Source organism: Falco rusticolus, chromosome 10 (assembly GCF_015220075.1).
Source record: "Falco rusticolus isolate bFalRus1 chromosome 10, bFalRus1.pri, whole genome shotgun sequence".
Lineage (NCBI taxonomy): Eukaryota > Metazoa > Chordata > Aves > Falconiformes > Falconidae > Falco > Falco rusticolus.
The window spans coordinates 2,837,401-2,862,495 of NC_051196.1; the positions used below are offsets into that span (position 1 = coordinate 2,837,401).

A 25,095-nucleotide genomic window follows, 5' to 3' on the forward strand; every position below is an offset into this window, starting at 1 on the left:
AGGTTTTCTTCTAGTTTTCTAGTTCTTTCTATTGTTTTTTGTTTCTCTAAGAGCCCAAATCAAATTTCATCTGGGAGGTACGATCACTGAAGACACAGTAAAAAGAAAAAGAAGAGGAAACGGTAAGGGTAATCATCATGAAATTGGCAACAGAGTAATATCATTGGGGAGAAAATAAAGGAAGGATTAAACCCTAAAGGAATAAACTGTTAGTTACAGCTGTATTTTTCTGTGTTGCAGTGCAATCATTTAAGGAATACAGAATAAAGGAAACTTAACATGGAGAAAAACTGAATACATACATAATCAGTTTGAGGAGTATGGCAGCTAAGTTGTATAGGTGTTTGCGAAGACCACTTTGGGGATGCATTGCAGTCAAAGTACGTCTTGTTAGAAGAACATTCTGTTGCCCCTGAAAGGTACATTTTTGGTTTAGATGAATAAAGAAAAAGCAAAAGAAATGTGTATGAAAGGCGGTTGTTACTGAGACAGAAATCTCGGGGTATGTCTATGCTTACGAGAAAAAGAGGCTTAGTGAAGACAGAACAAAGTGCCTAACTGTTTCACATAAAAAGCAAAAACAAACATGCAAAAGAAATAAGTGGAGAATTCAAATGGAAAGATGTAGGTTTGGGTTTGGAAGTTGGGTTATGGTTTTGTTTTATTTTATTTTGCTTTACAGAATGTCACTCACCTTTCGTTCTTATTGTGACTGAGGTACATTGGACCTTTGCATTTCGGCAAACACTGGAAAAGTGAAGTAGAAATTAAAAAAAAAAGCAGCAAGCTCAGTGCCTTCAATTTAAATCTAAGGATTTTTAAACAAATTTGAGAGTATTTATCAGATATGTTCTGCATAATTTCTACTGATATTTCAAGGTGAACTCTCCTGATGCGCACTCGTGAATTTTCATTTGAAGAAAACATGTAGCAAGACTTTAGGCTACATGCACAGAAAAGTTATATTTTTTAAGGAATGACAGCTATTCTATTAATCCTTACTAATATGCTTTCTGATGACTCAGGAAACAGATAATAATGATAATTTAAATCAAAGCCTTCATTTGGAACACAGTATATTTTCATGCTTAATTTAATTCATATGCTGCAAATCTGTTGGCCTGTATGCCTCATCTGCCTGATGAGAGAAAGAAGTATTTCACAGTTTGCACTGATGATTCATGCAGCAGACTTCTGTCAGAGTTCATGATTAAAAATACCAGAATCATGAAAGTTGCTTTCAAAAACCTATACTACCAGCGAGTACTTATCAAGGAGATGTTCCTCCAGTGGAACAGTTTTCTGACAGAAAAGGAAAGAGCAACATAAAATTATAGCTGACCTTTTATTTTCCTTTTACCCCTCTGCTCAACAAACCCCTATTAACAGTGCAGCTTCAGAGTAATGTTTATCTGTGAAGGCCAGTACTCGCGCCTCTAAACAAAGCTGCATTTCTCAATCATTAATAAATTACATTGCAACAGGATAATGCTTTGCTTAGCCTGAAGCTGTTGTGAAATGTATTACAAATGTTCATTAAAGCACCAAAAAAAGCTAAGCAGCTTACACCTAATCAGCAAATTTTAAAAGGACCTTTATCCCCACAAACAGAAGCCACAATAGAACATACCAACGTTCTCCATCTTTTGTGACATATTCCCTGGTTCCAGGTATGATCCTTTGTAATAGCATGGGCACTTGGAGATGGGCACACAGGTACCTGGTTATCCAAGTATGTATTATATGGGCAGCCACAGCCATCCACGGGAGTGAAGTCTTGCAAGCAATGCTTTCACCATCAATAAGGGAACGGCAGGTTTGCTGGCACATTGTAAGATTGTAAAGGAAGATCTGATTTCCTGGGCAGGTAGAAACTTCACTAGCTGAGGGAAAAGAAACAAACTGATAAATAAGGAATGCAGGATGAACAATTTAAACCTTGACGTTTCCAGTTTGATTTCTTTGGCTGTGCAGCATATAATGGTAAAAATATTCTCTTAGATTTTATTAAGTACAAAATATCAAAAGTCACAAGTAATGGTAGCCTAACCTTGCTTACCAGCTGAAGACTTCTTTTTAAATGCTATTATTAGTTTCTAGTTTCATAGCATATTTTTTTCACATACTGATAATCAGAGAAAGATCACAAAACAATAAACTAGTCTCTATAATATTGTATTACTGATGAAAGCAAGGACAATGATAAAGACACTGATAAGCATAGACAATGTAAAAGCCATGATTGGCTGGGATTCTGTTAGTCAAAGCTAGAGAGAGCATTATTGTTTAAACTGGGGAAAGAAGGTGAAAGTGAAAAATAGTGCCTTCTACTTTTAAATGCCATGAAAAAATTACAGCTAAGAATATAACACAAATTAGTAAACATTTACAAGCATTGTCTCTTTTCAGTCCATTAGACATTTCTAAGATACCCCAAAACCCTTAACACTGAGATCACTGACAGCCAAATCAGAAAGAACTGCTTATTTCTCATGGCTAGTTAATTCCATGGGGATTATAGTTCCACTACTTACTGCAGACACTTTTTCTCCAGCCTTCCGTATGATCCCTTGAAAGCACAGGCTCTTGAATAAGAGGACAGGGCAGCACACAAGCATTCTTCATTGTCTTCACAGAGGCAGGTGTCATACTTACATTTCTGAAAAAAGAATGAAAGGATCAGTAAGTCCACAGGAAACAACTGGCAATTGCAACTCAGTTGCTATGAAATACCCTATGTCCTTTTCTGATGTTGTTTTTATTAGTTCCCGTGATCAGAGAATGGTGGAAGGAATGGACAAAGACCAGAGACTGAAAGTGCTGCTTCATTTCATACACAATTAAAGTTTTGAATGCTTATCCCAATCTAGCCAAGCCTCTTAAGCTTTAAAAAGTAGCCAGCCTCCTATCAACACCTGTCTTAAAGGATTTGATACCATTCTTTCCCAGTTCAACTTAGGAATGCAGAGATCCATTAAAAAATAAAAATCAGAATGGCAAAATATTAACCAGATCTGTGACGTTCTTCACAAAATTTGAGCTCCAACTGAGTTCCAGTATGAGCAGAGATTTAGGAATTTCTTTTTTTGCTCAGGTAGCCTCACTTACTGCTCAATAATGATGAGCATAGGGGAAAAAGAAAGCCATGGAGATTCTCACATGAAATGGTTTGGTATTACATTCCAACAAATACAGGAACTTAATAAATGTTCACTATTTTTCTTCTGACTTAATAGCAACTAATGTGTAAGGGTAGCCTTAAACTTTGTGTGCACAATTGCATCTCTTGAATCTTCTTTCCAGTTCAAATACCCAATCCAATAAAAAGTATATTAAATATAAACATAAGAAACCAGAACGAATGTACTTCTTTCTTCAGCAGCACTCCATAAGAATCTCCTCATAGGAGATACTCTGGATGCATGCTATGCTGCTTCAGTTAACCACCACAAAATTTTACCAGCTCTATAGGCAAGCTACTCAGTAATGTCTCAATGTTTGAACAATGATAAACATCTAGTCATCCATCTGAAATAAAGCAGTACTAAAAGAGTGCAAAATTACAATACCTTATAGTATTCTGAAGGATCAATAACTAATGACATCTTGCAAAAGGACCCTCTGAGTTTTCAGCAAAGAACACCAATGCTCAGCATAATTTGCTAAAAAAAATAGGATAAAAATGAAATTATATCATCAATTCATTACATTCACTTATCTTCCTTGTGCCATGTCTACTTATGCTGTCACATAAATGCAATACAGCCACACAAATGACAGAACTGTGTGCACTTTGGGGAGCTGAGAAACTACATGCAATCACTGTACCTTTATTTCTATTCTCCGATTCAGTTATCTAGTCAGTAGACATGCAATCATAAAATCAAAATCAGTATCATATTGCTGCAACTTGTCTACATGGAATTGTGACAGCCCTTTCCATCCTGGGGACCATAAGCTAAGTTAAAACAGGGGAAAATAATACTAGGAAATAGAAGCTGCCTTTGCAGATAATATAAATTAATGACCTTGCTTCCCTATCTTCCAGGCTCAGGATTCCTCTACCATCACCCACTAAAATTTCACTTTAATTTCATGGGAAATCAGTGCTTGTATGCATATGTACTTGCAGAATTATTCATTTGACAGTCCTCTAGAAAGAGTTCAATGCCACGCTACAACTCTTACACGTTTGTTGCAGTAATATAAAACAAATGCTTTCTGCTCATTCTGGCAGAAGTAATCCATCTGAATTATTAGTGTGCTTACCGCTTTCAATGCTGAGACTGCAGGGGTCTTCCAGCTTTCTACTTGGTCATTGCAGGTTGACTGAGCTTTCCATGTGTTAGCAAAGGCAGATCCTGTAGCTTCCACCAAGCCACTGGCTGTTTTAAAATCATCACCTTCCATCCCATTAAAGTTTCCACAAAGACCTATCAAAAAAGAAAGTAAAAATTTACCTAATTACTCATTCTCATTCTAAAAGGTCAAAGGGAAAGGGACCCACTGATCACAACATTTGAAACAGAAGTACATACAGCTGAATATTCCACCTCAATATTAATGGCATTCTACAAGTACTGAAGATGTAGGAGCCCTATTTTAAATCTTTAACCTCTCAGAAGAGTAGCCTTCATGAAGGCACCTCTGCCTCAAGGAGATCACTGCCCTAACCTGTATTTTTTATGCTTTCTGATGATATTAAAACCAGAAAGTGCCACTAAAGCCTAGTTTTGTAGACAGTTAAAAATTAAACTGAATACAAAAGTAAGGATATTCTAAGAAACATTCATGTACTGGCACAGGAGTGATAGGTCACTTCAATATGAAATATGAAATAAAATGCATTTCTAGTTTGCTTGAGTCAATTCTCTTCCAGTGTTTTATTTCTGCTTCTTAGTTTCTTCCTCTTCAATCAATAAGTAGCACGAATTATCACTCGTGTAAAGAATACATGATTCTTCAGCTGTGGAACAGCATGGCTTTGCTTCCCATTTGAATAGACACTTGCCTTGAAGTTTTCCTTGAACTGATTGATCCACAGTCGCAACAGCTGCATGACTGGAAACAATTGGATCTGCAGCTGAAGCCCAAAAGAAGTCTGAACAATGAGGTAGTAGGAGATGGCTTGAATACTGAGAAGCTGGCTGAAAAACAAAACATGGACTGTGAAGTAAACACACATATGCTGCTGAGAGAATACTTCTTATAGATTCTAAGGTATCACCTGCCATGAAACTCTGAGATCAGGATCAAATTAATCATTTTTTTTTTCCTCTAAAATTGCTGGCCAACTAAATATAAAGCTGGTCCCCCACTAACTTAACAAGCTGATTACCTATAACGACTCATCCCTGGGATCCTTACCAAGTTCAAATTTTTCTGCAATACAGCTTCAGTGCTAACATCATTAATGCTGAGAAATCTGAAGTGCAAGAGGATTTTCAGAGAAGGTATTACCCCAGCACTGTTGCATACTGTATGACTAAAAGCATTGTCCAGATGCTCCTTGAACTCTGACAGCCTTGGTGCTGTGACCACTTCCCTGAGCTGCCTGTTCCAGTGACTGACCACCCTCTCGGGTGAAGAGCCTTTCCCTAAATGCCCAGTCTGCACTTCCTTGGTGCAGCTTCTTACTATTTCCTGGTGTCCTATCGCTGGTCACCAGAGAGGAGATCAGCACCTCACCCCCTGCTGACTCCTCTTGAGGAAGTTGTAGACCTGCAATGAGATGAGGCTACCCTCAGCCTTCTTTCTCTAAACTGGAAAAAAATGAAGTGACCTCACTGCTCCTCACAGATCTTGCTCCAGAGGCTTTTCACCATCTCGGTCACCTCCTCTAGACACTTTAATAGTTTGATGCCTTCTTACGTGGAGGTGCCCAAAACTGCACACAGTACTCAAGATGGGGGTGCACCAGTGCAGCGTAGAGTGCAACAATCACCTCCCTTGACCAGTTAGCTACACTGTGCTTGATGCACCCCAGCATACAGCTGGCCCTTCTGGCTGCTAGGACACTGTTGACTCATATTCAAACTTGCGATCAAACCAAACCCCCAGATGTCTTTCCACAGGGTTGTCCTCCAGCCTCTCATCCCCAGTCTGCATACATAACCAGGACTACCTTGTCCCAGGTGCAACTGTTCTTGTTAAATTGCATATAGTTGGTGATTGCCCAGCTTCCTAGTCTATCCGGCCTCTCTACCCTTGAGGAATGTCCACAGCTCCTCCTAATTTATTATAATTGGCAAACTTACTTAAAGTACATTCAACTCCTGCATCCAGACCATTTTATGAATACAAGAGCAATGTCCCTAAATTGAACCCTGGGGAGCCCATTGGTGACTGGCCACCAACCTGATTTAACCTCATTTACTACTAACTATTTGAACCTGACTTTCCAGCCAACCAAATGTATAACACATTTGCCTAGCTGCATGCTGGACAGTTTGCCAGGCTACTCTGACAGGCAGTATCAAAAGCTTTGCTAAGTCAAAAAACCCAACATCTACTGGCTAACTGATTTCTTATAGTAAATCTATTATTATATGCTCTATTTATCTATTTAATCTACTTATTAGATGATCTATTTTATTGTCTAGAGCACCTTTAACTTCTCTAAAACTTTCAGCTACACACTGTAATTGTTTTTGCACAAGCATCCATGAACATATCATCCCTATGAACACTTGTTCTTTCAGATAAAGAATTCCTTTCTAGCAAGTAACTTGCCATCTTCCAATAGGCCAGTAAGAAGCAACACTACCTGTGTCAGTGTGCTGCCTGAACATATCCAAAAGAAGCGATAAAGAGGAATTCTGTATTCCTTTCAAAAGTTACTCCCAGAGCTCACAGCTGCTGTCTGATAGTGACCTTCCGACCAGAAGTTAGGCTCCTAAACGAGGTGATCTGAGTCAACCTCTGAAAGTGTCTGTCTAAATCCATTGATTATATAAAAAGATGCTGTCTCAAGTGAGGTGAGAAAATAAGAGGGTGCTACACAGCACATCATCTTTCCTGCTGTGGCTGACCAGAAAATACAGCAGATACCTTCTGCCAGGCTTTCTTCCCACAGGGGAAAAAAAATGAATCATGGGAAAGAAGAGAGATGAGGTAGACATGCTTGAGACACACCATTACTGGGAGCCAGGACATGCCCACACCACGTAGCCAGACTTGGAAAGTGCTAAACACCCTTCTTTATAGGCAAGTTAAGTTACCTGCCTTAACTTTAAGCGATGGCAATCCCTCTTTCGCAAGCTACATGTCAAAGTATATTCAAAATGTATGACAAAAGTGAAGGGATATTTTTTTCAGTCATCAGCTGTCTAGAGTCAGTCTGTCCATGAAATTATTAAATCACCTTCCTCCCAAGTTTTTTCCAAAATCTGAACAAATTTCATATTCCTCTCTTCCACTTTTGCCTCTGAAATAACACACCCCTACATGAGAAGTCAGGTGTGTGATGGCTGCGTCCCTTACCTGACACATGAGGCACATTCACTGCCATCTCATTCAGTAACACACTGCCATCTGATCTGAAAGCCACCACCTGTGTAACAGCAAATAGAATAATGAGGTTTCAGGTACTGAGAGGAAAAGGAACTAATAAAAAAAATTAAGAGGGAGGATTTTTCACGTTTCGACTGTGACTAGAACTTAAAATCTTTGAATGGAAGAATCTGTCTGAAAACTGAATGTGGCAGCAGACCTGTAGGATACAAATAAGGTTTTGTCTTGCTATTCAGTGTTTCACTTACACCTGCCTACAACAGTTTATAGCAGTAACGAAATGCAAAGCTTGTTTATATTGGGCACTTTGGTTTCAGCAAGTAGAAAAAAAATCAGGCCTTCAGAATCTATAGCAAGTTCCTGTTCCCTACAGAAGCATATGCCACAGCTTTAGTGTAATGGTTTAGCACAATTCTGGCATAATAAGAAATCCAATTGTTAAGCTTCCTGAAGAGATGCTAGTCTGTATACAGAAACATAAAATGATGGGTTTCTGATTTGTTTAGTTTTGTTCCAGTTACACTGGCAAGGATGTGGAAGACCAGAAACAAGGGAGGAAAATTCTGTGTAAATGTATGCAAAATTATGTATAAATATAGTCTAGAAATTCCCATACAGAATGCTAAAGTGAATGAAAATACAAATATTTAGGAAGTATGGATTGTATCAACATTCAAAGATGGGATCTCTTCTGAAAAAGACTCAACTACATCTACAAAATTATACCTGAATAAAGTAAAATACTGTGAGGGGAGTAAGAATGGTACTCTTACTTCTACCCAGCCTGGAATACAGTGAGAATAATCATATAGCACAGAGAAGAGAAGAGAACAGTGGAAGATATCAGCTTATTTGAATGTCATCTTTTGTTTTGGTTAGGTCTGTTACGAGCTCTCAAGGCAGAAGCCTGAGCTGTTTTTCAGTCTGTCTGAGGTGCCTTACCATCCACAACAGCAACTAATAATAACAAAATTAGTTATTGCTCCAGAGTAAGGAAAATATGCTAATTTTCAATATATCTAGCAGAACCCACAAAACACTTACATTTTTTTTGTCATCTACTAACAGCACGACAGTCTTCAAACAGGTCTGCCTGTCTGTGGAGCCACAGGGAGTCAGCTCTGCCAGGAGAGCATAACTGTCATTTACCGTACCCTATAATCACAGGGAAATAAATATCCATTAGTCCAATCAAAATTGTCACAAGATGATTTCCAAAACAAAAAGTCATCAGTTACAATAGCAATTACAATAGAACTTAGCTATTAAGACCACCATTTCAGCACGGACTCTGGAAGCTGAACCGTCTTTCAAACAAATTATTTGGTATGGTTTATAGTTCAGCAAGATCTTTTGTCATTCCCTAGAACAGGCAGCAGATATTTTAGGGACAGATGCATAAAATAGCCTGCCTAGCTCCTTTCCCTAGTGGACTTTCGCACTCAGACAAAGAAATAGCTACTACAGATTTGGCTCAGAGCTTCTAATCCTGAGAACTGCCAATTTTTGCAGCCTACCTGTCCACGTAGCTGGCATGATCCTTTGATTTCTTATATGTGAAGGACTCCACTGGATAATGACACCATACATAGCCTACTATCTGAATCAGTTAACCACCCACTGCAGCAAGTGCTGAACTCCTCACTTTGGGCTATTACAGCCCATCCTGAATTTTCCAGTACAGCTTTTAGCATTTCTGCTTCCCTCATCCCATAAAAATGGAATAAAACAACAATTCATAGCTGTTACTTATCAGCACACAGATGCTTGTATTTACTTGAAAAGAAAAAAGTCCTACAGTACACAGTACCTTGGCCAACACATAGTAACAGTCTCCATGGAAGGTGTATTTCTTCCCATCAAAGGTGGTAATATGGGAACCTCCTTCCACTGAACATGTGCCTGGACAGGGTAAATCTTTACATGTCCATCTGCCTGAATCACAGACGCTATAAACAGACAAATAAAAAAGTGCTTGTAGGTATTGCAGGAGCTGATAGCACTGAAAACATCTGTATACCCAGCAAACAGCAAAATATCCCCAGGTGTTTTAACACAGTATCTTTGACAATTTCCTTAAGTTTCCCCCCTGCCATATAACACAGATACAAGAAAACTTTCCAGAAAATTGGTTGTATTGACATGCAGCAGAAATGTTTTCAGGAAGTCTCCTATGACTAAGTGGAAGATTGAAAAACACAGACCCATTCACAACCATTCCAAGAAAGGCATATAAACCACCGTGATCCTTACCATTCTTCACATTCATTGGTAATGCTTTCTCCAGGTGAATACTCCTTTCCATGGAGCTTGCAGCGGCACTGGCTAGCAGGTATGCAGCCTTTTTCAGTAATATCATCATACACAGTTCCTGTAAAGCACAACAGTAAACTATTCCAGCTTTTTCTGAAATAAGCAGTTTCCACAGAGCAGAAACTCTCAAGAGGAGGCATGCACTCAACTTGACACAGAAAGCAGAGGCTGAGATTATCAAATCTCTGAAGAATAGTGTTTCTACTTTTTGAATACTGTTTCTATTTTTTGTCCTATAAGACACAGGGAAAATACTTTTATCCAGCTTTGAAAATCTAAGTGTATCCATTTATATAACCATACACAGATGAAAAGCTTAATGTAAATATAGAGGAACAATCTCAGAAATTTACATGTTTACATTTTCAGTCCTTCTGGCATATGTAGACTATAATTGTAATCTTTTTTCCTAAGGTTGATAGTCTGAGAATTTCACTCACTGTTCCTCACTATCACTTTCTGGGCAAATGATGTCCACTGTCTCAGAATTATTCAACCTAAAAAGCATGATTTTCTGTAAATTAGCAGAGGTCAATTTGTTGAGAAGTAAAAAGCACAGTTTATTACCTATCATTGTGTTAAAATGATTTAACTATAAAATCAATGATTAATTAATGAACTATGACCTCCGTTTTAAGAAAAACTTATAGTTATGTTCCCCCGGGGGGGGGGGGGGGGGGGGAGGAATAATGAGTAGTAGTACTAATTTTTAAGATAGAATTTGACTACATTTTATGTTTTATCTATGACCTCCTTTGCCGGAGCTCTAGGTTTTGTTCCATATACTATAGCAACAATAACACTTGCCTTCAGGGCAGAAACACCCATCCATGTAGTGTTCTTCACAAAGGCTGCTGATCCCCAAGTGTGAGCAAGTATCCATGCAGGGTGAGCTGCTTTCCCTATAGATCATGGTATCAGGACAGGTCTTGGCTGAAAGAATGAGAAAGACACTACCAGTTATTTGTGTGTGAAGTCCATCATTCCTCAGAAATTGCAGACCATATCCCCTACTCCCCTCAAGTCAGTGGTGTCCCAAGCCAGACTCCCTCTGGCAAAGCTTGACTGTTTCTGAACTGCTTTCCCTCTCTTTATACTTCCTTCTTTTGGTTTCTAATAGATCAAATTATCCCAGTCATCTGCAGTATCAGAACTCACAGTCCTTTAATGGGAACAGAATTTCTACTTGCTGAAAAAGATTTCTTAATAACAAGGGTGATAGAAGAAGAAAACAGGAAGAACATAGTATGCAGTTTATTGCGCTACTGATAGGAAATGTATAATATATGCCTGTAGTTTTCTAAAGAAAGAATGAATTTAAATGTTTCACAGCACCATATCCATGAAATACTTGCTTCTTTGTAAGATTTATATAGCTGCTTACGGCAAAAGTACTCTGTCCTCCATTCACCCGGCCGGCCACCCGCATGTGAACACTGGCGAGAATATTCAGAGATGGTGCTGCAGAGGCAGAAGGAGTCCTCATTTCCATTACATGCACACTTGTCCTGCATGCAGGCTTGGATGTACATTTCCAAATTAAGGCGTAACCGACAATCAGCAAATGCAGAGGAAGTCAGCAATCTCTCACACTCATGACGCTAAGGAGGAAAAGTAGTAGTATTTAAGACTTATAAGCACCTGAGCTTCTAGGCACTTCCTGTCTTGGCTTAAAAACGGAAAACTGTTGTCTTCTGAACAGCAACAGTTTTTCAAGAAAGGAAGAAGAAACCATTTGCCCTGGAAGGGACAAAGTCTTCCCAGTTCCTCACAGACCAACTCCCCATAGCACAAGAATGACTTCATGTGCTCATGCAAGTGAAGTTCACCATGAGGAATACTCACATGCTCATTACAGCTTGGAAGTGCCTGAGTTTCATCAGGATCTTCACATTTGGCATTGGGTTTTCTGATCTTCTGTAAATTTCCATATGTAATTGAATTGTAGTTTGCATCTATGAGAAAAAAATGCAAAGAGGACTTGCTGAGCCCAAAAAATTCACAAGGAGCATCTGATTTCTGGGACTCTACTGATCAAGCAAAACAGTTACTATGGTATCAAATATGCCTGTTGGACACAGGTCTCTGCTCTGAATTACATCTATTATGAATAAGTGTGCTTAAAAATGTAAAGTGGTAATGAGAAAAGAAGGCCAGTAGAGAAAAGAACAAGATGATTCATCTGGAATAAAATAACCTTAGACCAGGAATGCAGCACTGGAACACAATGTTTATTCTGGGGCAATAACAGGCATCTCTCAGGTGAAATTTACTCTCCTGAGATGCTCCTATGCACAATGCTTATCAGCCTGTCTTCTGTCATATGTATGGTAGGATGACTCACCTCCATTGATAAACTCATTGTAGATTGGAACTCCATTGTAATCCCCACAGAGACCACATGTATGGTTACTAAATCTGCTGTCCAGCTCCACCTAGGCAATGGAAAGAAAAAAGAAAAACCAGAAAATAATTATTTGGAGCATGAAGAGATTTCAAAGCAAATACATTTACTCGGAAGGGAGGTTGCTATAAGCAGAAGTGATGGTGAACTCAAAACTCTAGAGACACAACTTTTGCAAATGAATTTGTAACATAGTTAATAAACACACAGTTAGATGTAAAAAGTAACACAGAAAACAGAAGTGAGTGAAGCTTTTGTGTTTCAGTAATGGCAGTAACCACCATGGTGATAAAGATGAAAAGGAAAGCATTCTTAAAATCACAGGGGTTGGGGGGGTTTCCTCATTTTTTCCCCTACTGGGATAAAATTTAGGTCTTGCTATAAATTAGGAAGGTCAATGATGGAAGTCCTTTAAAAGACAAATGAAGGAAAATGTAGATTGGATTGTGGTAGTGATATAGCAAAATCATCAGTTATTTCTCAGAAAGCTCCTTCTCCCTTTCTTGAGAAGAGTAAGATCATCTGCATGCCATACTGCTACCTCTATCACATTGCAGAGAAATGAATGTTATGCTTTTAAGATAAGGTAATGTGTCAGTTGGATGAGTCAGCCTAACACTCTAGCTCTGTTCAGTTCGTGAGATTCTACTTCTGTTCAGTACACAGTATAATCTGTTAAACCCAGGAAATACCAATAAAGACAACTCAGATCATACATACCATCAGTGCATCTTCCTGATTCCAAATCAGAATCAGGCCTAATTTGGCATAAACCTTGGTGTAGATGTCATTGCTCTCAATGAACATACCAGAGCTGTAGTAAGGTGTCTTCACACTAGGAAGAAAACCAGAGACTTTGCATTAATACAGAAACATAAGGGGTGACACGGATGTCTGCAATAAGCCAAATGCCCTAATGAATAGAGAAAACAGTATCTGTCTACCTGATCCTAGCCACACAGGATGCCTTGTTTAAATGAGGCTAAAATCCTCTCTCTCTGACATTGGACAGGATAACTCATTGCCTTTAAAAGGCAACACAATTTCAGAGGCAAAGCCTCCCCAAGAGTGTGGGTTCTTTAAGAAAAAAGCCAAAATGGCAGATGTCTTCAACCTAATCAAACGATCATCACTGTGGTATTAACAGAAGATATTCAAACACTCACTAATAATTTACTTCAATGAAAGAAGTAACAACATTAATGGAAGCTTTTCTTTACCAAAAGATCTGACAATGACTTCAGAGAGAATGAATGTTCCTTTCTAAGCATCCTCCTCTTCCAGAGAGAGTTCAAAAAGCACAGGCAGAGACAGGGACTGCCAACAAAAGTTTGAAAAGAAAGGAGCATGTAAAGAGGAATTCAGTAGTTTGTTTCAGTAGTTAGTTAATTGGCAGGACTAACTCTGGCAGTGGTGACAGCAAGGCAAGTTAATGTGATAGAAGGTATTTTGCAGAAGGCTGAGCATAGACGTTTTTCTCTGATAAAGAATCAATTCACCAGATCTGTTCTCGTACATCTGTCTTATAGTGCACTACGTAACAAGTCACACTGCTGAACTTCATTCAGCAATACAGGGATTATAGCAAGCAGCTTCATCCTATAAAATCTAAAGAACTAGAGACTGTTCAAACAGAAGTAGTGTAAACTGGAACCTAGTCAAAATAATCAGCTCGTTTTCTACAGATTTGCCAACACAATTGCTACCTATCAGGATTCATGTGTATCTATGCACATCCCCTCTTAACTAGTCTCTGGGAGAATTTTATCTCCTAATTTCCTGTCACTGGGATTTTTCTTGCTATTTACCTCAGGCATTTTTAACATGGCCAAACTACTTACACATCTAAATACTAGGTAGGAAGTCAGAAACCATTGCTTTTACTTTTGGCTGTATTGTTCATCCTCTGGACAATGAGGCCTTAAAAGATCATGCTTTTTGGAGAGGGATTATAAAACACAGGGCAACCTTTCACCTTTCAGCTATCACAGCATGGACTGTTTCTCTTTCTTTATAATACTAGAACATTCAATCAATTGGTAGATCAGGTACCAAAAGGCAAATTCATACATTTTTCTGCTTTACAGTTTTCACTTCAGTAGTGTGAAATGCTATTTTACACGTCAATGCATCATGCCATTTAAAGAGCAATATGGGAAATTAAGTTCTACAACAAACTAAGTCTCCCATACACAAAAACTGGTTCAGAAGGAATCTATTGTTTTGTGAATACTACCTAAGACAAAAAAAACCCCAACCAACCAAACAAAAAGAGGCTTGGTTTAAGAAAAACAATTTTTAAAGGATTTCTAAACTTATTTTTCACACACAATAAAGGGCTTTTCCAGTTTGAGGCAAGAATGCATTTTTTTATAGCTTCATGTAATTTTGTTATGAATTTTGCTATGAACCTTGGAAAAATGAACATTATTTTCTATCTTTGAACAGGTTTTTATTGCAGTGGCTTCCAAACTTCAGAGCAAAAGATGAATTTGGGGCAAAACCCAGTCCTAGGATCACAATAAAAGTTTGGTTTTTAAATTATGCTAAGACATACTAACAGTCAACTTCCATCTTTAGAGCTATGTCTTAACTTACGAGTTGCTTCACTTGTTTCTGTGTTTATATATATATAAACACACACTGAAAGGATAGGAAAAGATAGGAAAGGCTAGGTTAAGACACTACTTGATACCAGTAATAGTGTCAGACTAGTTCCTTGTGTGACCATGTTACAGGAGGAGCTCACTGTGGAAAAAGTACATATTGCCACATACAAATTAGTGTAAACTTTGACCTGCATTGTATCTGTTACAATCCCTTGAGGAATGGCCATAAGATCTTGAAGAATTATTTATGAAAATTGGAAAAAACAACTCTCCTCTGCCACAAAATAAAAGACAAAAAAAAAAAAAGAAAAAAGAAAAAGAGAAATGCATCTTCATTTCTGAGGGTCTGCTAGACCATCTCCTATGGTAAACTTAAGGGGATGCCGTAAAACAAAGGAAGCTATGGCATTTAATGCCAGTGAAAGGTCTGGCTCATGAGCTGCACTGTTGCCTGCACAACCAGAAGAACAATTCATGCAAACCTCTTCCTGACTGGCATTTAAATCATCCTTTATGCTAGCATAGAAATGACAATTAATACTAAAACTGCTCCTCAAAGCAATTTTTCTGCAGGATTTCAAAAGGGATTTTGGGTTGGTTTTTTTTTTGCTTGTGGAAATGCTTGTAGCAGTTACCTTAACGGTTGGTATACAGAAAGCTGTGCAAAGAATCAATCCTGCTTTTATCTTCCCAGCACATTTCTCTGAAATACTATTATATTAAAGGAACTTACATCCGCCCATCCACGACAGCCAGTTTTGGTCTGAGGTACACCGTAAAGTCCTTGATTGTTATCAGAATATACTGGATCTCAGGGTGGTTATTGCTGTTGCGAGCACGCTGGATGTGAACAGAGAACTCCTTGTAAGACTCTCGGCAGTCAGAAGCAAAATTATACTCGCACATGCCAGGGAATTGATAGATGTCTCCATCGAAAGTTTTGAAATGGTTGTTTCCCCAAGTGCTGCAGACATAGTGGCCATGGTTTCTTGTCCTTCCTGTTAAGTGATGCAAAAGAAATAGGTATGAAGAAAGTGAAATGAATGAGCTAGCACCAAGAAAAGTGTTGCATTTTATAGTAGAAACCACTTGGAATTATGTGCACAGTGATCCCACAGATGTCAGGCCTGATCAAGTCTTTGCTACTAAACAGAAGAGATGTGAACCTCTAATGGAGAATAAGACATTAACAAATACTGCTGAGACCTGGGTTTATCATATAATCCTCACTGAGGCGAACGAATTTATCTACATGAGGTGGGGAAACTTAACCATCTGACCACTAGCAAGTTGGTGCATCGGTGCAATAGAGCTGCCTTGTCAAACATACGAATTTATTCCAAATCACAGTATCATTTTTAGCAATATTAAATATTTCTAAGAGCTATTTTCTTCCCTGATGCAACATGCACTAGAAAGGAAAACAGCTAGGAAACCAAGGTACCACTCCTAGTCTAGAAGGCAAATAGATTAAATGTTACAAAAGGATTTGTGTACAACAGGAGCTTTTATTGAATCCTGTCTTTTCCTAACAGAAGTGGTGATTTCTCTTACTAGAGAATGAAATTCTTTAGAAGATAGGCCAAAATAACCATAGTAGGAGAAAAAAAAATATTTTTTTTCGTAATAGCAAAAGATGAAGATGATGATATTTGTTCCCTTCCTATCCACCTATACCAACAAAAAATAAAAATTAACAATGTCTGATAAATATCAAGATGCTGTAGATTAGGGGTGAACATAAAACCTGAGCATACTTGGGAAGCTTGCCAAGGTACAAAAAGCACACATGCCACACATCTTCACAAGATTTTCTTGCAGTGTTTAATTTGAGAAAGCAAAACTACCAAGGAGACCTCTGCTTTATTGTACTTTGATGGTATCAGCCATACAGATACATCCAGCCAAACTGGTATGCTTCTCTCCCCAGAAGGAACACTACACAGAGGTGCTCCCAGGGCTCACAGCTGGTATCCCAAATGCAAGATAATGCTTCCTTCCCATTGCTGAATTCAAGATGCAGCAGACCAAAACCCAAAACCAATACCCCAAACCTGATCACTGCCCAAAATTCATCAACTATCCCTAAAAAAAATAGTCAGTAAGAGAGCTCCATTTTAACACTTCAAAGTCGATAACAGTAAATTAGTTTTTACAGAAGGATTATTAACATCCTGAATGACAAATTGAGCTTTGTTCAATGTTACTACACACACTTTTGAAGAAAGTATTTATGTCATTCCAAAGTAACGAAAGGCACAATCATCCACTTTCTTCATTGCTGTAACAATGAACCTCCCAAACTCCTATAATTGCTTTCTGCAAAGTAATTGACATACTTAGGAAAGTATCAACACATGGAAAGAAAAGTAACACTGAAAATATTTTCCAAGCACATCAAACTAGAGATTAACACAGTAGTTATAGGTATCAATCTATCCAAAGACAGCAGTATCTACCTATGTTGGCTGAGCCATGTAGCCTCAGTATTTGAAAGTTATAGAAATTTAAGGTACATTCAAACCCCAGCGCGTTATTTAAATGCACTGCCGCCTTCTACCTCTGCAGCAGTATTTTAATTCTCTCCTCCTTTTACAGGAGGCAATCTGCTATCATTTAATTTCTAGAGCTTACCTTTTCTTATTTCATTTGCATAGGAAAGAGCCAGCCAGAGTAGAAAAAGGCTGGCAGCTCTTAGCCCCATGGTGGCTAAGGTGGGCGAACTGAGAACTCTGCTAAAAACTTTTCTTTATATAGTATCCACTGATACAATTGCTTCTATCACAGGGGAGGACGTACAAAGGGAGGAGGAAAGAGGAGGGGTAAAAAAATAGGCGTGATATTTACAGAAGATAAGAAGTAAACAGACAGGTATTTTTCACCATAAATGAAGGAATTCAGTATACAGGAAATAGTATAATATTGATTCAGTAATCATGCAATTTTTTATTGCTCTGTATCACCTACAGGATGCTATGCTTTTAAATCTTTTTCACATGCTCATTCCAAGTTTAAACCTCAGTAACCCCTATAACAAGTAGTGAATTTTGGAATGGGTGAACAAAGAAATCCCTTGAAGGAAGTTTAGGATGAGATACACTCAAACAATGGCTTCAGACCCAAAGGATTTTTCATTTTTCACCATCACAAGAATGATTTCTGCAAAAACGAAACGATGCCTGTGAACCTCCTTGTAGACAGCAGTAACTCTTGCAAATAAAAATTATACAACACCTTGCATAGTAATATTATTTTGCAGGCAATTGTTGGATTCCTTTCATTTGTAAAGCTTTGGGGAGCATTTAAAACAAGGTAAGCCCATACTGCATATTGCGCCCAAAATATAATTGAGATGGGCAAGATAAAATAAGGCAAGCTCAAGGAATTCACAGCAGAAGAGATGCCCCATCAAACATTGTCGTGGTGCAACAGAAAGACCATTCAAAAGGTTGTAGAGGCTTTCACAACATATTAAGCTTTAGGGGGGAAATAAATAAAGTTTAAATAAAAATAAAAGAAAGAAAAAGAGGAAGACATTACTGTCCACACTAAAAAACAACTGTTTTCAGACACACACGCACACACACAACCCCCAATAGTTCAGTCTTGCCTACCTTCTATGTGAATAAGAAATGTGCAGTCTACTGTCCCACATCAGATCCCACAAAAGCTGGTAAGGTCAGCTTTGTTTTGTGCAGAGGAAGATGAATATGGTCCGTGAGAGAAGAAGAAAGCAGAAAACAGAACCAGGAACCAGTTCAGAATGCTGCTTCAGAAATACAAGTTTTGCACGTGCATTCTACTGTACTCTGAAAGATTCCTTTGAGAAGGTGTTTCTGCATCTCTTCAGAAGATAAAACACAGGCTCCTTCACGTAAAATACACTTATTTCAACAGATCTTTTATCACATCTGCTTCATAGCACTAACAGGGTTTACTTCTTAAAACTCCCAGGCCAGGCTCTATATTTTCTCATCAAAAGATGCAGTGTCTAGAAATCTCTAATCCTCTTAATTGTTCAGAGTGTTCCTTACTTTCATTACTCAGATTACAAGTAGAGCTTTTATATTTTGCAAAAGACCAAGGAAACTCTTCACTTAGCCCTTTTGGCTGCTCTAGTCCACTAGAAACACCCTTTTGTCACAAAGGCATGGTCTTTAGCTGCTGTTTTCTTTTATTTCCTATTTTTATCTCAACTACAGTCTAGCCTCAACCAGAACATCTTCCTGTTTTCCCTCACCAGATCTCAAAAGGTTTCAGACTTCCTGCTTTTCCTATTTGAGGATACAGATTTGCACTTCTCTCCCCCTTACACAGAGTATTATTCATTCAACATTTAATGACTGAAATCAAGTACTCACCCTTTTCTCCTTTGGGGGTCTATCTCTGGAAGTACAGAACTGATTTTCCTTCTTGGAAATAAAAACAAAAACAGTATTAACCAGTTAGAAAAAAAACATTTAGAGAAAGAAGAACGCTGTCACAGACACCTCTCCCTGATGGATACTTTAGTGGGTCGAACTTACGACACCTCAGAGATATCTATTTCTTGGAATTTATCTGTATTTTATGCCACCAAAACTCTTAGTTCAGAAGTGTTTTATAAAACTACTTAGGAGATTCCTGAGGGACTTTATTTTGAGCTTTTCTTTTCCTCCTTGTGTTTTTTCAGATAGTGTCCTGTCTGGAACTCCCATTGCCCAAGAAGAAAGAGTGTCCATGGCTTAATTCATATAGAGCCTTTGCAAACTGTGACAGCAACTCCATGTACACAGCAGACCTGACAACTTTATAGAATAAATTGGATGTGTATGCTCACAGGTGTAAATTGAAAACTTGCATATTTTCCATTCATATTTCTTTGCCACAAGACTTCTAGATTTGGAACCAGCCTCATTCATTTGCTGGGACTGTGAAAGGTAATCACCCTCCTTCACCTAAAGATGCATCATCCCTCAGTTCCATATGCTGGCGTTTTTCTCCTATGCAAGTGAGGGATGCACCTTTCTTTGGGTTATATGGATAGGTCTAAGCCCGTAAAGAGCTACTCTTCGCCAAGCATTGCCACATTTTAGTGACTGATTTTCTCTGCTTCAGCTCTGGCCTGCAGGGCCATGGTCCTACCATGATCCTACAGGGATCATGATTCCTTCTTGGGCTATAAAGTTAAAACAGAACTATTTTCCTTCTCCAGCTTTTTCGTCTCAGTGACCAACAACTTCTCATTGTCCCTTCTTCTGACACATAGGAAGCTGCGGCTCACTGACATCCCAAACTGGAGACTAAGAGAAAGCAACATAACTTTGAGCATTGAGACCACTCTTACAGAATTTGCACCCAAGTTTACATGGCTGTGCTGATCTGAGGACAGCTGAGTACAGATCTTGACAATCTGTAAGTACTTTTGCTAGCATTAGAAAGTGTCCTAAACTATACCATCTCTGTTTCCTTATTGCCAGAAGGTAATGATCCTGTCTACCAGCTGCTTTATATGCCTTTCAGAAATAATCAGTCTTTGAGGTGGACATCATAGCCTGTTGTATTTCATGCTCAGCTACCTTACAGTTTATTGGATTACACATTTTAATCCAGAAGAATTTTACTGATAATGCACAGATAACTCTGCATCTCTATGGATGCATTTATTTATTTATTGTGAATTGTTTCGTAACCTGAAGTAATCAATGCATTTTGGAACAAAGATAATTCTGCTTTAGCATTAGCATCTTTGCTTTAAGCTTACATCAATTCTCTATGTCTGAGCTGACCTGTCTTTGGAACTTTACGCCATTCCTTGCTTCTGGTCATCATAATTAGAAGTCATCTTCCTTTTTCCAATGCCAGGTGTTCATTTGCCTTTAATACCAACAATACTTCTCATAACTCTGCACGCACTTCAATCTTCTCCCAAGGACGGACAGTACAATTTAAACCAGATGGAATCCTAACTGAGTAAGTTATCACTGTGCAAGTGCCACAACCAGAATAAGTGATGAGAAGGTGTGCTTTCATATTTAGGTCCCACAGCTTAACAGAAGGATGTTTTTTAAAGTTGCTGAAGATCATGCATAAGAAATGCAAGTTCCCATAATCTTTCAAAATATGCCTGACCTAGGAGCCCCAACACCAGTGCTAAAACAGCCAATGCAGAAATTCAAAGTTACAAAAAAAAAAAAAAAAGAAAAAAAGAAAAGTTGACTGCATGGCAAGTGTATTTGTTATAGCAGCAGATGAAGGACAGATAAAAAATGTGTTTTGAGTCATAGTTGTGTCAATGCATTGAGTGTTTTCCTACCCTTAAACTTTTATGAGATGATTTCTTATCATTCCATCAGTATAGCTAGCTTTTAATGTTCATATTAATTACCGTATACATTTATTTTGTAGTATACTTTCTGTTAAAAAAGAAAACATACACAGAAGATTATCTTCATTCTGACTCACACTGCAGAAGAAAATGGCCTATATGGAAAATGTATATTACTTTAAGATAAAATAAAGCAGAGACCTGGCTAGGTTTATTGTTTTAGGAAGAATAAATAATTTTTCAGGAACCTGGGGTCTGTTCCTATCCATTAACATACCAAAATGAAATTTCATTGCAGTCTTGTCAGAGTAATCCCAGGATGACAACTGTACAAATACCTCAGAAAGTACAATTGGTGACTGAATTTTTTTCCATATCTGCTTCTGTATTCCTGCTTGCCGCTGATCAGACTGTCAAACCAAGAAGCAATGTTCTGTCAGTGACATTGCTCTGCAGAAGTAGCCATGGGAAATTTTTCTGCTACTCTTCTACCTGTTAGCATTTCACCAGAGCACACACAAAGCTTTCCAGATGAACATCCAACTGCAACAATATACGCATCACCCCCTTTTGTCCAAACTCCCTAGCCACCATTCTGAAATAGCTCTGGCAAAACATAGGCAGATTATGAATTAAGAGATATTTGACAAGCAGTCACAGTACTTCCTTGACCAAGACACCAGGACGCACTCTATAGCACACCTTGACAAAAAACTAAGGACAGACAAGCAGCAGAAGGCTGAACAGCGTATGAAAGAAACTGTTAAAGCGATGACATAGAAGTAATGGAGGTACACTTCTTTTTGATATGTGTATCACATGATATGTATACTGTCAACAGATTCACCTAAAATTATCAACACAAAAGGAGCCAGTATTTATATGGATGTACAACTGGTACAAAATTGCTGAAATTATTGATTAATGGGGTTTATGTTAAAGAACTAAAAACAAGTGGCAAAACCCATGGCCATAACCAACTTATTGCTCTCTCAGACTTTCTAATGGGGAGTCACTAGTTACTGCTTTTACAGAAAGGACTTTAATACACAGGATGTCTATTTACATGTATTCAACAGTCAAGCTTTTATTTAAGGAAATTTTACAAAAAACTGCATACTTTTGATTGATCCTAGGTCAATCAAAATCATGTAATTAACTATCCTATCATTTTACCCTAAGGTATTTGGTTTCTGATTGAACTAATCTCAGCTTTACTACTAATTTCATCACTATGACCTTGAGCAAGTCTTTGGGTCACAGGCATTCTTCTTTATTCAACAAATACAATAGTGTAAGGTATCTGCTGATGCTAGATGGAGTATAACATTCTCACATGGCCTTCCTTAAATGATTTGTCATAGAAATTTTAAGATTAGCATCCAGTTTCCACTCATAATACCTCTTTCTTTTTGTTGGTAGCTCATACTCTAAGACTAAGGTTGCAAAATATTTCTTTCTCTTCCAGTTAAGTACAAATGGGGGAAAACGTGTGACACACAACTACTGGAGATTAGGAACAGATGTAGCAAGTAGTAACATCAACCAGTAAACTTTTTGGCTAACACTTACCTTCTAGAAAATGTGTGTCTGTGAAAATTCTCGGCACAACAATTCTGTATCAATATGCATAGAAAAATACTTGACAATTAAAAAAAATATATTAGAACAGTTCTCCTTTGCTCAAGCATCTGTGAGGTTTACTACAGGGAAATGGACAGAGCCAAGAAGAGATGACATCGAAAAGGCATCAAGGGAATTACACTCCACATTCATTTCTCTCTGGCAATTTTACCCCAGTGGAGTGGGATTTTTCAAATCTTTTATTTTCTCTCTAGAAAACACTAGGAAGAAAAATACTGGCAAAATATGCATTATTCTTTTTCCTTTGTCCTCTGAAGAAGATTTTTTTCTGAAAATACAGCTCATCTAAACATGTGTTCTCTCAATAGAGCTCACATACCAAGGAGATGTTAGAGCTTGAACAAGAAAGAAGGTGAGCATACTTGCTTTAATTGCAATTTTCCTCTACTAATATTCTCTACCATCTCCTTGTCTTGAAAATCCTACTGACACTGAGGGTGGAACTGAGTAAATTTGCATTTACTTAATATTTTCAGGTGCCATATTCAAAATCAGACTCACCTTACTGTCACAAACAAAACTAGAGAGCAAACCTTTAACTTTCCCCTTCCTTTTGGTGGCAGTATACAGATATAGCTTCCAGGTCACCATTTGCTACAAGTTATTTTTTAGCTTTCAAAACCAACATTTTTGAATGACCCTCCAAATATTACACCGTATGCCTAATTAGAACAGTATATTCTCCTATTTTACAAAACATCCAGTCCAGTCACTTGGATGATAGATCAAACTTTTCCCATCTTGATAGAATGGCTTACTCAATGGATGTAGTCAACACTTCTGCTTACCTGATAGAATTTCTTAAATGTAAGATTTAACATCAAATAGCTGAGCTAAACAATATTCTGAGTTATTCTGTAACTATGATGATGGTCCCACAGGACACTACAGAAACTTGAGTTCATTTGCATGAACATTGAGCTAAGAATATTTAGTCTTCCTCCTCCTCCCATCAAATTTTAAGATCCTGCTGATACAATTTACTTCAATTGCCATAGTTACGGTAAACTTTAACTGTTTTCTGTTATGTAAATAAACATTTACGTAATTAACAGTTCCTTCTGTTGCGTGTTAGAGGGAAAAACTCAAATGCAAGAATACATCTGACTCATACCCAAGTCTTCCAGCTGCCATGCACATTTTCTAACGACTTTATAATTAACTTTTGAATCATCACAAAGACAACACTGTCAATACAGAGTGCTGTATCACAGCAACATTGTGAATATAACAGTTTATATCGAAGATCACTTTAAGAGCTGCTACCTCCCACACAGCAAGGGACAGGGAAGGATGAATTAGACATCCTAAGAAATATTTTCCTTCACACACTTCCATGACTTATTTTGCACTGTTTGTGTTTATTTTCCATGCATTTTCAAAAACTGTGTGTGACCATTTGTTAAGGTGGCTTTTGAAAGGGAAGGAAACAAAGAACAAAACCAGGAGGTAAACTAAAAAATAATTTTGAGCATTCCTTAATGCTTCGCAGTTACTGCTTTTTAAATGTCAATTCTCAGAAGCAGATCACCATAAAACACTAACAGTGAGACTGACAGTCCATGCCATTCAGTGATGTGTTGCATTTAGTAGCATTGCCTACATTCAAATTTTGGAAAGGCTGAATAAAAACAATTTGGAAAAAAAAATCTGATTATAACTTTAAATTATAGGTAACTGATGTCCAGAAAACTGTTTCCGAAAGTGTCAGGATACCTCACAGTTTTGATGCATGTGTCTTCACAAAACTCCTGTCCCAATACTTACAACTGCAGAATTAAACACACAGGCAGCGATACAGAACCACGTAAGTACTCAGGCAATATACAACAAGGGCTCAAAACAAGATGTACACATCCAGCATTCTGAACAAGGAGCTGCCTGGACCAGGCAAGAGGAATGTCTAAATTTTAACTCTTTTCTGTGGATTGTGACTAATACCTTCATAGGTATGACCCTCTTTATGAAAATGAGTGCTCCATGCCTTTTAAAAAGTAGAGCCTTTTCTCAAAGTTATGTCAGAGGAGGATTCTTCATTCTGCAGATCACTGAGTACTCATTAAGTGAGGGCTGACATACCTAAATCTTTCCTGGGGCCTCCTGTTCACACCTGTGAGAATGTAGTTGGACTAGGTGATTGTTGTAGGTCCCTTCCAACTGAACAATTCTATTCTAATACCTGAATCCCTGGGCTCTAAGGCTCCCTCCTCCTTTTGAAAGGTTTTGACTTTGCACAGCATACTTAAGAGTTTCATTGTTCCAAAGACAAGGAAAGCAGGAGTGAGCATGATGCTACAATGCAGAAA

The 25,095-nt window shown here is 38.0% G+C and overlaps 1 protein-coding gene across 1 annotated transcript in view; it reads right to left on the bottom strand.

Annotated features, from left to right (window-relative positions):
- MUC2 (mucin 2, oligomeric mucus/gel-forming) overlaps nucleotides 1-17,542 on the bottom strand; it is a 51,275-nt gene extending 33,733 nt beyond the window's left edge. Inside the window, 27 exon segments of the mRNA XM_037402608.1 lie at nucleotides 303-412; nucleotides 695-747; nucleotides 1,631-1,658; nucleotides 1,661-1,720; nucleotides 1,723-1,794; nucleotides 1,797-1,879; nucleotides 2,531-2,563; nucleotides 2,565-2,659; nucleotides 3,570-3,598; nucleotides 3,601-3,630; nucleotides 3,633-3,662; nucleotides 4,270-4,311; nucleotides 4,314-4,433; nucleotides 5,012-5,050; nucleotides 5,053-5,124; nucleotides 5,127-5,147; nucleotides 7,483-7,552; nucleotides 8,557-8,667; nucleotides 9,323-9,461; nucleotides 9,766-9,883; nucleotides 10,633-10,758; nucleotides 11,210-11,426; nucleotides 11,671-11,780; nucleotides 12,170-12,260; nucleotides 12,950-13,064; nucleotides 15,572-15,836; nucleotides 17,473-17,542. Of these exon segments, the coding sequence (XP_037258505.1) occupies nucleotides 303-412; nucleotides 695-747; nucleotides 1,631-1,658; nucleotides 1,661-1,720; nucleotides 1,723-1,794; nucleotides 1,797-1,879; nucleotides 2,531-2,563; nucleotides 2,565-2,659; nucleotides 3,570-3,598; nucleotides 3,601-3,630; nucleotides 3,633-3,662; nucleotides 4,270-4,311; nucleotides 4,314-4,433; nucleotides 5,012-5,050; nucleotides 5,053-5,124; nucleotides 5,127-5,147; nucleotides 7,483-7,552; nucleotides 8,557-8,667; nucleotides 9,323-9,461; nucleotides 9,766-9,883; nucleotides 10,633-10,758; nucleotides 11,210-11,426; nucleotides 11,671-11,780; nucleotides 12,170-12,260; nucleotides 12,950-13,064; nucleotides 15,572-15,836; nucleotides 17,473-17,542 (2,349 nt within the window).
- Between the last annotated feature and the right edge of the window lie 7,553 nt (nucleotides 17,543-25,095).